Source organism: Antennarius striatus, chromosome 12 (genome assembly GCF_040054535.1).
Source record: "Antennarius striatus isolate MH-2024 chromosome 12, ASM4005453v1, whole genome shotgun sequence".
Lineage (NCBI taxonomy): Eukaryota > Metazoa > Chordata > Actinopteri > Lophiiformes > Antennariidae > Antennarius > Antennarius striatus.
This window is the reverse complement of record NC_090787.1, coordinates 20,113,361-20,129,023: the sequence shown is the minus strand read 5'-3', so window position 1 is coordinate 20,129,023 and position 15,663 is coordinate 20,113,361. Positions and strand designations below refer to the sequence as shown.

Below are 15,663 nucleotides of genomic sequence, written 5' to 3'. Positions count from 1 at the left end.
ATGCAGGTTGACCATCCTCTAGTGTCCTGGATTGGTGACTACCTGACCTCCAGACAACAGCATATGTGCCTGCAATGCTGTGTGTCTGAAAGGTGGGTCAGTAACACTGGGGCCCCACAATGGAGTGTTCTATCTCCCTTCCATTTTTAAATTTTATACCAAAGACTTCAACTGCTGCACGGATACTTATCTCTAGAGGTTTTCTGATGACACAGCGGTGGTTGGATATATCAGTAAGGGCGATGAGATGGAGAACAGGGCTGTTGTAGACAATTTGTCATGTGGAGTGGGAAAAACCACCTCCTACTCAATGTGACAAAGACAAAGGAACTGGTGGTGGACTTGAGGAGGATGAAGAAGCAGATAACCCCTGTCTCCATTCAGGGGGCCAGTGGGACAGTGTTGAAGACTAAGTACTTGGGGATTTGCACTGACAATGGACTGGACTGAGGGAAGCATAAAAACACCCTCTACAAAAAGGACCAAAGCTGCCTCTTTCTCCTGAGGAGGTTGAGGTCCTTGTGGTGGCCAGGGCTTTCCTCTATGCTGTGGTGCGCTGTGGCAGTGGTCTGAGTGTGGCGGATGCCAACAGACTGAACAGACTGACCTGCAGCGCTGGAGACATTGTTGGGGTTAAGTTGGATTCTCTAACAGTGGTGTTGGGGAAGAGGACGTTGACAAAATTAAGGGTCATCTTGGACAATGAGTGTTCAATTTTTTTCTCTTTATGCTGACAATTGGCAGGAATCGGACCGCCAATCTTTTGATCATTGGATGACTCGCTCTACGAACTGAGCCACTACTGCCCCCTGTGTACACATCATCAATAATGCTCCTGGACTGGAAGAGGGAGAGGGATCCCTCATCTGTGGGTCTCCCGGAGGTTTCTATTTTTTGCTGTATTACGATCATTTAATGTAATTTTTCCTTACCTGGTTTTTGTGGGTCTAAGGGTAGACGGTGTTACTCTGTACATATTGTCAAGTCCTTTAAATTGTTACTTGAGAATTTGGGCTATGCAATCAAAATTTGACTGAATAAACGACACATCATTGTGACTACTGTCTATAACTTTGCTGTCTACACTCCAATCCTCTCCAAGTTTCAATTGGTTGATAATTTCCTGACCAGAATCTCAGCAGCAATTTTGGAGAAGTCACAGCACCATCTGGTGGAAACAATAAATGTTATATTTTAGAAACTGAAGTGCCGCTATCAAGCTGTTTACTACAATGACTTGAAATTTTTTCTACCAAAGCCTCAAGTCTTGAATAAGCTTTTATCATAGAGGCCTAGGAATGGCTGATGTTTGATGTTGAGAGGCCAGAGGATCACCCAAAACTGACACACTTATTAGTTTCTGGTACTCAGCAAGTAGGATTTACAGTATGAGCTGAGACACCTTCGAAATAGTATGCAAACTGTAACATCTTTTTCAAAAATACAACTCGTGTCATTGTGAATGTAAGGCATAGTTGAAACAAGACTATGGTTTGCATATGTTTGTGCAGTGTCACCAACCGCCAGTGACCTAAACGACCATGGATTCATGGATACCACACAAAATTAGTATAAACTTCAAAGTACGTTAAGGCACACCCACGTAACACCACCATTTCGAAATTTATTTATTTTTTCAGGTTTTTCAGAAACCACACAAAAAAATCCCGAACCAAACACTGATTTAATATTTAAAAATAATTTCACTCAAAATGGTAGTGACGATAAATGGCCGACACACTAATGTCTGGCAACTCTTTTTATATATATAATCGAAGAGCATTTAAAAACAGTAACAGGCATTTTTTAAAATTTTCTTTAAGCAAAAGGCAATTCTAAACCTTCACCTCAACAAAGCAGAAATAATAAAGTAACTGAAAATAATCTTGAGGCATGTGAATCTCTTCACTTCTTCATCCATCTCCTCATATTCAGATGTGCTCTGGATATGACTAAAACTTGACATGTCATAGAACTTATATTTTAATGAAACAAATGTAACTTGTCAAAAAAATTGCAAATATCTAAATGCAAACCTAGTTATAAGGGTTAATAAATTGTGAATGTTACGTATGAAGAACGTTTGGTTCTGGTAAATGGCTAGACCGTATGTATGAGCCAAACAAAAATGTTTATGGATAGCCATATTTTATCTTGATAAAAAGCAAATATACAGTACATATAATCAATAAAAATTCAATTATAATTTCTGTTTGTTTTAACTTGCAAACACATTCAGTAAATAAAGCATCAACTTCTTGATTACCAAGTGATTTAGCACTGAAGACAACTTACCATGTATGGAGAACAATACAACACTGGAACTGAGACAGTTCTGTGGGCCTCATTTGCTTTGTTGAGGTGAATTAAATACACTTGAATTTGGCTTAATACATGGCAACAATAACTGAACATTGCAAAATCACACAATATGACACAATAAGAAAAATGTTTTCTGAAATTTGTTTACATTCTGATCTGGACAAATGAGGAATTACTGTACTCTATGAGAATGTTGACTTTGTGAGTGGAAGCCAAAACTATATGCATGTTTATATTAATGGGTGAATTTTGCCTCGTGTTATAAAAGGTTTTAAGTACTGTAGTAAATCCGAATAGAAAGGTGATATGTAAGTATAGTTATAGTGTCTCGTTTGGGTTCCACATTATATTAATAATAACCATAATTGAGTGAGTGGAGGGAAGACCATAGAGGAGGCTGCTCCAATAATCAAGTCTGGAGTACAGGTGTGGATTAAGATTCCAGCAGCAAATTGAGATAGGGTGGGATGAAGGCGGGCTATGTTACGAAGATGGAAAGAAGCAGTTTTGCTGTTCTGACAGATGTGTGCTTGGAAAGAAAGCGTGGGTCAAAGATGGAGATGGTGACTGATTGCTGTCACCAGAGATGTACACAAGAAAATGGATAAAAACCTACTTGGCTACATTTGTAAGAGATGAATCCTCGTCCATGATCCATTAAAAGCTACATATCAATGGATAATACATTTTTTCCTTAAATTTTTTTCATCAGAAATTCGCAGACCATTCTCCTTCTGCAGACACTAAGATACAAGGCCAAGCAAGAATCCTCCAATGAATCCACTTGTGACAACAATGTTTTTCTTCACAAAATCTGTGGACTGACAAAGACAGAAAAAATGTTTCAATGAGTATTTACTGTCCATTATATATTTACCTTAATTCTCTTTGTCAGGCAATTCACCCAGATTGACCAGGTAAGCTGGTAAGCCTTCTCTAGACCAGGGGTCTAGAATTTTTTCCTGTACGGGCCACATAACTTTTCCCTTCTCTGATGGGGAGCCGGGGTCAGTTTGTAACAAAAAAACTGACGATCGCAGGAGTGTCTAAATGGAAACATTTATTGCTTTCCAGAAAGTCACATATAAGCAAATATTAATAACCCTTTCCAATCTTGACTTGAACAATCTTCCCAAATGACACTACAACAGTGATTTAGAGCTGATTCTTTCTATTGGTTGCACGATGACAGTTAACAGAGCGAAGTGAGACACAGAAGGAAACTGTCACGTGTGCAGCAGAAGTACAAGGCTGGTGTCTGTAGTGAGAGGTTTGAAAAGGTTTGTGACCAGTGAACTGGTCGACTGTCTGGGACTGGGACTGGGAACACCAAAGAGTCTCAACTCTTACCACTTATACATCAACCATGGATTATTCATTACTTAATATTTTATTGTAGGAGCAAATAAAGATGAGAACAAAAAAATAGGATGATGAAACAGCCTGATGAGACTGGTCTGTTTCCACTCATTACGGTACAGAAAATTAGTTTTATTGTGATTATGTGTATATTGTGATTATTGTGTATTATTTTTTTTCGAGTGGGCAGGACCAAATTTGGGATAAGGTTCTTGTCACACAAACTTAATATTATCCTCTAGCAAGCAATGTCAAGGGTTATATGGCTCTGTCTGTTCTTCGGTCTGTTAACATTTACAACAAAAAGCGTTGTCTCGTGAACTTTGGCTAGACATTAAACAAAAAAGATATTTTCATTATTTTGTGTGTTTATAGTTTGTTGTAACTATTCCACAATTTTGCATAAACTTCAAATAAATGTCTGAAGTTTATGTTTGGTATTTACACATTTTTGCTTTTGTTTTTGAAGTACAATCAAATCTGGTCTAGTGGTGACCCCCCCCCCCCCCCATTAAAAACATAGGCAGATAGCTACATAACTAGATAGATTAAAAGGTAAGAAAAAGTTTGGGCACCACTCATAGTTTTCCCTTATAAAATTTATGGTTGTTTGAACCATTAAATAGATCATATAGCAGACTGAAATAGCTGATCTTAACAACCAAAAATTTACAAAAGGAAAATCTTGAAAATTGTCAGGGGTGCACAAACTTTTTTCACACCACTGAATAACATATGGGTTCCCTGTACAAGATGCCTACTTTCCCAACATGACTGCAACCAGCACATTAGGGACCAGGAAAACAGCCGATGATGACTACAGGCCATTTTCTAGTTCAACTTTAAAGTTAACAGGAACTATGAAGCACTATAAAGAGTGACATCTTTTCCAAACAACTTTCCATCATGTACTTCCCCCCCATGTTAACTTGTGGTAAACAAAAAACATAGAAACGAAATAAAAAAACCAACAGTGTGATTTTCAAAAAGGGAAACAATAGTGCAGTCAAGGAAATGGTCTCTTTTGTTTGTATATTGTTACTTTTTCTGGGCATGCAATAATTCTTGTTCAATTAATCGATTAGTTGGCGAAAAAATCAAATTATTTAAATTAATTTCATTACTGTAGTCCTTAAATATATAATCTTTTCATGAAAAAGAGTTTGTTTTCAGTAATTTTTATTTGTCCTTAAGTTAGCTGGATATCTTTAAAATGTGTAACTTAATAATAAACACAATAATCAATTACAATTTGCAGAGATGGTTCTTGGAATGGATGAAAATAGTGTACAAGTTTACAAGCATCACACACAAACAATCATACCTTCTCCATAAAAGTGTTCAGCTCTGGGCCAGTTTGACCAGTAGTCTTCCTCAATTGCCTCTTAGCTTTGTTGACATCCTTCTCAACCTTCTTCCAGTCCACCTGGATGTAGCCACTATGGTTAGCTAGCTGCAGAAAGTCAAGCCAACGAAAAATGGATTTAATTCACTATTTCACTTTCATTTAGTTGATCCTGTGTGTATTCATAGTGATTCAAGTTTACCTGCAACAACAAAAGACCTCCTCCAACTGATGCAGCAGTAACTTTCCCAACCTTCTGGAAAATATATCCTACACACCTACATTTAAAGATACAGCCTGGAGGTTAAACCGCCTATTTCATAAAAACATTTAGAATTGTAACTGTAACATAAAATAATACAACACAATCATAAGAAATTTACAGGCATAGCATGGAATTTGTTAAGAATTTAGGGTGAAGGAAATTTAGTTTTATAGTACACATGAGTTGCATAAATTGTAACTTTAAAACATCTGTACAGCATGACTGTGCTTTTAATCCTTACATTTAGAAGTGAACTATTTTGTACCATTATTTTGTCACACGTGGCAAACTTAGGGCCCGGGGGCCAACTGTGGCCCACCTTATCATTTTATGTTGCCTGCGAGAGCATAAAAGGTCAGAGTGTCTAAAAATACATAAGTCAAAAGTGTGCTTTGACCAAAAACTACATTTCCCACAATGCAGTAATTAAGCCCATTTTAACATTGACAAACATTTTTTGAATAAAGTTAATGTTCCGACTTTGATGCCATTTTTCTTTATATACTTGGATAGTTTGATCCTTGATTGATGGGCTTATGTGGGTTTCACAACCTGACAAATTAAAAAGATTTATGTTATAACAGAAAAACAAGCAAACATATATTTCCTGTGCAACTGTAATGTCTGTAACTTGAATAAGTAATAAATTCAGACTTACTTAACATTAAGGAGCAGTTATTTATTTTAAATTGCACTGACTTAATTTTCTTACATTTATTAGTTTCATCTGGCTCTTTGAGGACAGCCATTATGCTGATGTACAAATAAGTGCGACGCCCCTGGAACAGGCAAAGAGCGCCCCAGGGAGGCTCGCTGGTTTGGGACGATGCTTACCATCCACTCACTCCTCCCACGGCGACCTGTGTGGCCACAGAGTACTTCTCTGCTACCGGGCCGGAGCCCCTCCCGAACAGACGGTCCCACCACCGCTCCCGTTTAGCCAAGTCCTTCAGATCCATGACTTTGTCATAGATCTCCTCTTCTAATTCTGCGGATACATGAAGAACTATTACCGAACACCAGGAGCAGCCGGTGACTCCATGAGGTACAGGATGAGTGGGCAGAAGGGGGGTTACGTTACTACCGTCGAGTTACACACGGAACACGTTGTTTTACGTGAATCCAACATGCTGGTCGCTGCATCCCTTCATAAAACAACCTGTTGATCATTTATCAGAACGAATTGATCAGTGAGTGTCCAAACTTGGTGGAGATCTTTGCAGAAGTTACGCTCACACCAGTCTGACTAGTTGAAGTTAGCTTCTCCATCACTGCTACCCCGGTGGAGTCACCGGTAACGCTGTTACTACGGTCACTGTTACTACGGTCACCCGATGTCACGTGACTGTAGAAAACCCGACGGACGAGCGGCTGAGGCGGCGAACATCTCTGTGACCTTATGTACGTAAAGAGACGGAGGATGCATACCCTTCCCACGGCTCGCCATTTTAGAGAACGATTGAGCAAAAAAAAAAAGTCACTAAATCTCGCGAGACTTCCTCTTCTTCTTTTTTTTTTGCTCTTTTCTTCTTCTTCTTGATTTCCGGCGGTGTAGACGCTGTACTGCGTGTTACTGCCCTCCACTGGTCCGTCTTTAATCTACTTCAGATTCTTCCATATTGTCCAGTTTCATGCAAAAACTTCAAGACTGCTCTGGAAACCATTTGATGGTTCTCACAGTGGCCAAACAAAGAAGAAATAGAAAAGACTTGAACTTCTACTTCTGCCATCTGGATAAATAATCTCAGCCTTTCAGTGTTGTATTGACGGCATTCTAAGAACACATGCTGAACTGTTTCAGGCCTCCCACAGTGACATAAACCTGTGTCATGCTTTCCTATAATGAATAGAGACTGATTTAAAGCACAGTGACCCATCCTCAACCTACATAATTTAACAGAGTCCCTTAGGGATAGTGAACTATAATGACATTTCCGATTGACTTGAGATTGAATAGAAAAGTAGTGCCTCTCCTTACTTTCTTTCTCCCAATCCACTTGCCACTCCTTAATTAGGCCCTCTTTAATTATTCCTCTCTGTTCCACTCTTCCTAAAGGGAGGTGCTCTACAGCTTGCTTATTTAAACTTTCTTTGGCTAAGCTGTCCACTTGCTCATTACCCTGTATCCCATTGTGCCCCGGGAACCCAGCAAAATGAGATGTCACTGCCTACCCTTACTCTATATATTACTCTCAGGATTTCATGTACAATGTCAGATTGAGCTTGAGATTTTCCCCCCTTTAACGTCTCTAGGGCAGCAGCAGAATCGGAGCAGATAACAACTCCCCTGGCATTTGTCTCCTCTATCCACCGTAAAGCCCAAACAATTGCCATTAACTCAGATGTGAACACAGAGCTTTCATCAGATATTCTAATACTACATTTTAAATCAAGTTGCTCTACATAGACCCCAAACCCAGCTCTCCTACTTCCTGGATCCCTATAACCATCTGTATATACTGTATTAGCAACTTACTCTCCCTAATTGAATTAAGATACATTTGAATACTAGTAGTCATCTCTCTCTTATCTTTCTTCTGAAGAAAACTCATCTCGATGTCTAGCTCATTCATTACCCATGGGGGAATGGGTGACCAGCTCGCGTGTTCCAGTATGCCCCTCTGATCCATGATCATTTTTGTAGCCCACTGAATCACATCAAAAATAAATGATTTAAATTTCCCACTTCCTTCCACCTTTTGTAAAACACATCTGGCTGGGAAAGTTTGAGAACTCCCATTAATATTTACCCAGTACTGTAATCCCAACTTAATGCGCCTTAGCCATAAGGGCATTTCTCCCATTTCAACAAGCAAAGCAGGGATAGAGGAGGTTCTAAAAGCTCCACAGCAGAGCCTCAAGGCCTTTGCCTGAACTACTTCCAGCCTGGCTAACACCGTTTTTGAGGCCGCACCATAAATAAAACACATAATCAAAAACTGATCTAACCATGGCCTGGTATATAAGCTGCACTGTCTCCCTGTCCACTCCCCACTCACACCCAGCCAGGCTTCTTAAGATGCTGATGATCTTTTGACACTTTTCCACTATTTTACTAATGTGTACAGCCCAAATTATACGCTCCTCAATTCTACTCCTCTTCTGACTTGGAATGTTAAATACTCTCTCTCTCTCTCTCTCTCTCTCGCTGTATATATATATATATATATATATATATATATACTTCCATATTCTCTGAAACGCCTTTGGAGACGGCTTATGGTGGAGAAACGAAAATTCAATGCACGAGCAACAGATCTGGTTGACATTCTTGCTGTCAGCCAATTGCACTCTCCCTAAATGCTTTTGGCATCTGTGGCATTTTGCTGTGAGACAAAACTGCACATTTCAGAGTGGCCTTTTACTGTGGGCAGTATAAGGTACACCTGTGCACTAATCATGATGTCAGATCAGCATCTTGATGTGGCACACCTGATGGATTATCTCAGCAAAGCAGAAGTGCTCACTATCACACATTTAGACAGATTTGTGAACAATGTCTGAGAGAAATGGTAATATTGTGTATTTGGAATGATTATAGATCTTTAAGTCCATCTCATGAAAAATGGGAGCAAAAACAAAAGTGTTGCGTTTATATTTTTCTTGAGTGTATATGTAGCCCTGCGTTTAGTAGGGCTAAGATTATTATTAACAAATTGTTAATAGTTAATAAATAGTTAATAATTAAAATAAAAAACATAAATATCAGTTCACAGATAAAATCAGCTAGTTAAAGCATTATTATAATGTTTAATTCATGTTGGAGGAAATTCATTATTTATTATGTTGAATTATTGTTTGATGAAATGTGTGGTGTATTTTCTGTATTGCTGGGGATACTGTGAGGGAATTTTTTTACTCACGGGACATATGAAAAAAAGACACACAGAGAGGGACTAACCTGCAAAGGTGCTGTCGGTTTCATGAACCAATGGGGTGCAGAGAAAGAGTTAGGTGCCCGGAAGATGGGGAAGCACATACGAGAGAAGAGGAGGAGAGAAGCATGGGAAGAGACGTCGAAGATTAAGAGAAAACCGTACGGATTAATGACAGAGTGTGGCGGCGTTTAGTGCATGTTTCCATGAGCTTGGTCCTAAGTTTGGAGCTAGTTGGTTAAGTACGTGGGCCATATTGTGTCAGCGGCGGGCATATCCACTGATCCTGAAAAGATTTGTGTTGTCGCAGAATGGAAATAGCCCACTGATCTCATGTCCTTACAGTCCTCTCTTGGATTCTGTGGGTACTATCGGCGGTTAATTGCTAATTATTCCGCCATTGTGAGACCTCTGACAGATCTTACACGAGGTTATAGACCAGCACAAAAGGCTAAAAGTCCCAATAAAGAGAAGGTGACTTACTTCAAAAAGTCTGAGCCATTTTCAGACCGTTGGACCTCGGAATGCTCAGAGGCCTTTAACAATATAATACACCGTCTGACCCATGCTCCTGTGTTGGCTTTTGGTGACCCTGAAAAGCCTTACATACTACATGTTGATGCAAGTTTTGATGGGTTGGGGGCAGTCCTTAATCAACAATATCTGGAAGGTTTGCGTCCCGTGGCATTTGCCATCCGTAAGCTGAGTAACGCAAAGCGTAATTACCCAGTACATCAACTGGAGTTTCTTGCACTGAAATGGGCTATATCAAATAAATTCCATGACTACCTGTATGGGGTGCGGTTCAATGTGAGGACGGATAATAATCCCCTCACATATGTGCTTACCTCAGCCAAGTTGAACGCCAGGGGTCATTGGTAGTGACTGATCACTACACTCGATATGCACAGGCCTACACTACAAAAGATCGGCACGCACCCACTGTGGCCAAAGTGTTGGTGGAGAAGTTTCTTGTGAATTATGGATTGCCTTCCTGCATCCACTCTGATCAGGGGCGGGATTTTGAGGATCGTCTGATGAAGGAATTACTCGGTATGTTAGGCATCCGAAAGTCCAGAACTACACCCTACCATCCACAAGGTGATCCACAACCTGAACGATTTAAATGTACACTCCTCGACATGTTAGGCACCCTCGATCCTGCACGGAAAAGGAGCTGGAGTCAACATGTGGCTCTGATGGTACATGCCTATAATTGTACCCGCAATGATGCAATGGGATTTTCTCCCTATTACCTCATGTTCGGACGGGAGGCCCGCTTACCAGTTGACCTTTGCTTTGGTACGGCATTGAAGCAACAAGGTGAAAACCTGAGGAGAAGAAAGAAAGTCCACTGTATTGTCCCACTTGGGGAAATTATCTTTACACTCTCTATACTACTCTTTTGCATGTGGTTACATTTTTTGGGCTAGTCATGCATACACACATACAGTGGTACCTCTACTTATGAATGTTTCTACTTACGACATTTTCTACTTATGAAATTTCTCAGCAAGAAAATATTACCTCTAGTTACGAAAGAAATTTCGAGTGACGAAAGGTAAAAATACAGTATGGGCTGATACTCGCAGCTCCCATAGGTTCCTGAATGCAATATTCTCATAACTGCTCTGCCATTGGCTATTACCTTGTATTTTCCTGGCATCCCATTCTGGGCTTGCACTAGGAGGTAGTATGACTAAGCCACTGTGTAAAAGAATTGAGTAAGCCACAAAAAGCCACACTCTGTGTCCAAGACAGTGGCACAGCGCGCAGACGACCAACGCTCGTCGCGGGGGGATGTGGGGGGGTCCGGGGGGGGTAAATTTTTTTAGAAAATGGGGTTGTTTTCCTGCATTCTGAGGGCAAAATCTTCTGTTCAGTTTACCTACAAAAATACACTAAAGTCAACAGTTCAAGCTGAACTATCTTTATTTCTGTCCTACTTTATGCAGGTATGAATGTGAGATTCAACAATTGAAAACTTCCATTCACTATGTGAAGATACTTACTTTTACTTAGACTAGAAGACATTTTAACTTTGACCACCACCAACACCATTGGTATGCCATATTTTATCTTATTTTATTTTAAAAAAAAATCAATAACATGATTTTTCATTTCAATTTAAAAAGGCATGAAAAATAGCAAGCGACGTGAATACACATTTACATACATCGCTGGTTATTCCTGCCGGTCATAGGGAACAAAAGTCTAAGACAACATACCAGTATTGATAATATCTTTCATTTACCTTCTGATCGGTCTGTCACCACTCCTCCCCCCTCTCAGCTTTCACCATTTGTTTATTAATGAAGACTTTAACACAAACTCTACTGTAAAATACTGGATTCTTTTGATCGATTGTCCTCACCTTGTTGTACACCAATTCGCAGGTTCAGCTTGTAAAAAACAATGTTTTTGTTTTTCATTGGACGAAAAGAGGTCATGACCCGAGTACATATTTAATGATCGAGAGCATTCGGGTCACTTTGGCTATTTCCGTCGGCATGTTTTGGCTAAATTCCATCGGAATGCGGAAATAGCGGCACTATTTTCACTAGCGCCGCTCCCTAGCGGAAGTAACGGTGCTAGCGCCGTTCACTAGCGGAAGTAGTGGCTAGCACCGCTCGCAAGTGGAAGTAGTGGCGCTAGCACCGTTCGCTAGCGGAAATAGCCTAGCGGAAATAGGGAGCGCCGCTAGCGAGCGAAAAAGTAATAAGTTTTAGCCTTTTTTCCGTAAGAATAAGAACGCCACTGTGGCTACACAGTCTAAAAACCGTGTAGCCAATGTGGAATTCACTCCACCTGTGGCGAAGTGGCGAATGGCTAGTGCAAGCCCAGCCATTGGCTAAGAGGAACCTCTGTGTGGAGCTAGTCGGTGTTAATGCAGGGTCCTCGTCATTCGGCCCTCGACTCATGAGGTGTTCTGATAGTTTTACGTACATATATTAACTTTTTGAGTATTCGCTATGAACCCCAAAAAAGTGACGGAGAAAAGATGAAAAGAAAAGACGAAGAAAGGAGTTTTTTTGTCCTTACAAACAAAGCAAGGCATAATAGAAAAGCATGAAAAAGGGATGTGTTTGGTTGATCTCGCCAAAGAATATGGCCGTAATGCATCTACAATCACCACGTTATTAAAACAAAAGGAAATTTAAAGAGTTTAAGGCATTGCGTGGGTGGTTGGAGAAGTTCAGAAGGAGGACTGGAATTCACTGTTGTTCGGCATAGTGAGGCAAGAGCGCATGAACCGGAGGGCAAAAAACAATGAGGACAGCAGTTAAAAGGTAAATGACCATCATTTTTATTCTTTATTCTTTGTTTTTTACATTATGCACAACTCTCATTTATTGTATAATAATCTAATCATAACATGTATGTGTTACATGTTTTGATGCATTATATGCTTTATAAAACATGTCAAAATTTTTGGGGGCTTGGAACGGATTTGGGCATTTGCATGGAAAATGCGTCTCTACTTACGTAATTTCTTCCGGTACCAATTAATTTCGTAAGTAGAGGTATCACTGTAGTTGAATACAGGCCCCTGAACACAACACACTGGGGGCCTGTAGGCATGCAATTAGTAACAACACATCACACAAGAAAATCTCAGTTCACAAGAGTGAACTGAGACATGCATATGAATTGGCTGTTGAAGCTGCAACTAAAAATCATCAGAAGAACAAGAGGGCCTATGATTCCAGAATATGTATCCAGCACCTAGAAGAGGGAGACAGAGTGCTGATCCGTGCTTTTGGGGGAACTGGGAAACAGAAATTAAAGGTCCCATATTATGTATTTTTAACTTAATGTCATTCAGCTGCCAGATGTCCAACTAGACTGTATTCCAAATATTTTGACCTAAAGTGATCTGTGGTCCTAAATATCAGCTTTTCAGAATCGCTCATCTGAGCTCCTCACAAAACGCTTCGCTTCAGGCCTCTGGCTGTAGTATGTTAATGAGCTCCGCTGGTCACACCTCCTTCACCTGGGTCACGCCCCTCTGAAGGAGAGCGTTAGGCTAACGGGACACTGACTGGCATTACGTTTGTTATCATTATGGCGTTCGGAGGCCCCATCGTGTCGCCGTACATTTATGACCCTGAGTAGGCCCCAGAACCAGAGGCTCCTGAAGAAACACTGACTGTGTGGCTGCAGCAGGACGTTTCTGAATGGTTAGTACGTGTGAACGTTACTTAGTTGGTTCTGTGTTGTGTTTTGTTTTGTAACCTACGTCATCACAGGACCGAAGCATCGTCCGGTAGCTACTTTTTTTCTATTTTTTTTACTACTCTTATCGCATAGCAATAATGTCATGTCTTATTATGAATTTTGTATGTTGTATATATAAGGACGTGTTGACTGCTGAAATGTTGCTGTATTTCTATAAGTGACAGTAAAGTCTGATGGTAATTCTGATAGTTATTACCATGTGGCTAATGCTAGCTTCTGCTCACGGCAAAGTTACTTTATTTTTATATCACATTGATTTAACCCGTTACTAAGCTTCAAAATATTTGAGGCAGTCCTCTGTGACAAGACACACGGAGCTGACACCTGCCACCATCACACCAGGTTAATGGTGAATAGTAGCCAAAATGCAGTGATGCCTTTATCTACTCTATTTTGAGATGTCTTCACCTTCTGTTTATTGTACAGGTGTTCCTGTGGACACTGAACGGATGCCAACAGAAACAGAAAACATCTGCTGTTTGGATATGCCACAGGTAACAAGCTCACAGCTAAACCTTCACGTCTGAGACAAATACATCGGTAAGTCGTTCTTTGAAAAATGTCACAGAATAAAAACTACAGTTATGTCTTATTTTGCTTCATCAGGCATTCCTTCATTAATGCAGTAACACATGACAAATATAGGTACAACAAAGTCTAATATATTGTATTTGCGACACCTTGATTTTTGTCTTATTAATAGACATGTTGAACATTTTTTGGTATTCACAATCCATTTCTGTTGACAAAGACAAGCATTTATTTACATAAAACAATACACCCAAAACCAATAATAAGACAATACAGTAACAATAATGAGAACACAGGGCCATCCTATCAGGAAATCAACAGCTGTAATACTCAGGATTGAAAACATTGTAAAATAAATAGTTTTGTGTCCTTTTTCTGTAGATGGTGCAGACATCTGGCCTATCGCACCTTTGTTGGCTGGTGGTGGGGCTACTTAGGGCGCAGGATCCGGGTCGTCATCCCAGCCTGTGTGGTCCTTTGCATCCGCCGGGAGTTTCCTGATGACGAAGGCCACTACGCTGGATTTAGAATGAGTCTCGGTTGAACTTGGTCACATAGCTGGCAATGACCTCCTCCTTGTCTGGACGCTCATACTGGGCAGAGATTCTCTGGGATGGGAATGGCAAACATCTCATTTGTGTATGGCAAGGGGTCCACCAAGACTTTGTCAAATATCAGGTCCATCATGTCAGCTACAAAACCTGTTCAATAAAACACAAAGATATATCTTTACTTTAATTGATATTGTTTGATTTACAGTATGTCTTTGTTTAGAAAAATTATGTTCAAAAGACATCCTGGTACTTGCTACTAATCTATTTATTTGTATGGCTGCTTTTTACTGTGATTTGTTGTGAGCGATTACCAGCAGAATTTAAAAACATGTTTGTTTGAAATATTAAAATATTGCAACACTAACAAAATGTTGCCTCTGTCTTGTGAGGTTTGACTCTGCATTGTCCCTTCAAAGCCTTTGGAAAGCGGATCTTGTAGAGGGGTACACCTTCCTGGGTCTCGGCTTGTGGTCTGTCTGCATTTTCATTGAAGTACATCGCAGCCAGGTTGTCTGGAAGTTACTCTACAGTGAGAATAGTTATTTGGATTGAAGGGAATGCAGTTGCATATTATTTACCTGTGCAATTTTTACAAAGGAAGCTCCACTGAGGTACACAGCTGCCTAAAGGTGCAGGTTCCCAGATGGTGTACTCCCAAGGACATTCCAGTGTCTGCGGAACTCGCAATGGGAGCATCTCTGCTCCACAGACAGGAATGTTCCCAGCTTTGTGGTCCTTGCGTCACATTTCCGGGTGCAGACAGGACACTCAGCAAATAATTTCAGAAGACAGCTTTTATACACCATGTATTTTTTGATCTGGGTGGGAGTGGATGATTCCTGCCTATATCAAAGTAAATGAGAACATTATTAGAAATTAAACGGCTGTCTATAGTAGCAAACACTTAACTTTAACATGGGTACAACTACTGATGTAAATAACAGCAGTATTACAAAGGCAAATATAGTCAAAATTTATAGAAGATCTGCACGACAGGAACTTCATTTTCCACAGAGGCTAAAGTTTTTTTTTAATATACAGTATACCGCACAATAGAAATGTAACAAAATAAGGACCCAAAAAAATATCATGGCATGCATGAATCTGTCTCAAAAGTTTTTATACTAAACTGTACACTTCACCTACTGTCTTGCTGGAATATTCTAATACATA

The 15,663-nt window shown here is 40.0% G+C and overlaps 1 protein-coding gene and 1 long non-coding RNA gene across 2 annotated transcripts; one reads left to right on the top strand and one right to left on the bottom strand.

The window, feature by feature from the left end:
• Nucleotides 1-1,612: 1,612 nt before the first annotated feature.
• fundc1 (FUN14 domain containing 1) lies at nt 1,613-6,796 on the bottom strand. The gene is made up of 5 exons (XM_068329115.1): nt 6,720-6,796; nt 6,126-6,279; nt 5,229-5,304; nt 5,006-5,134; nt 1,613-3,143 (listed from the first exon to the last, which is right to left on the bottom strand). The coding sequence occupies exons 1-5, from the start codon at nt 6,736-6,738 to the stop codon at nt 3,066-3,068; spliced, it is 456 nt and encodes a 151-aa protein (XP_068185216.1). The 5' UTR covers nt 6,739-6,796; the 3' UTR covers nt 1,613-3,065.
• Nucleotides 6,198-14,842, top strand: LOC137604892 (uncharacterized). The gene is made up of 3 exons (XR_011037675.1): nt 6,198-6,336; nt 13,832-13,945; nt 14,318-14,842. It is a non-coding gene; the product is annotated as an uncharacterized lncRNA (long non-coding RNA).
• Nucleotides 14,843-15,663: the final 821 nt, after the last annotated feature.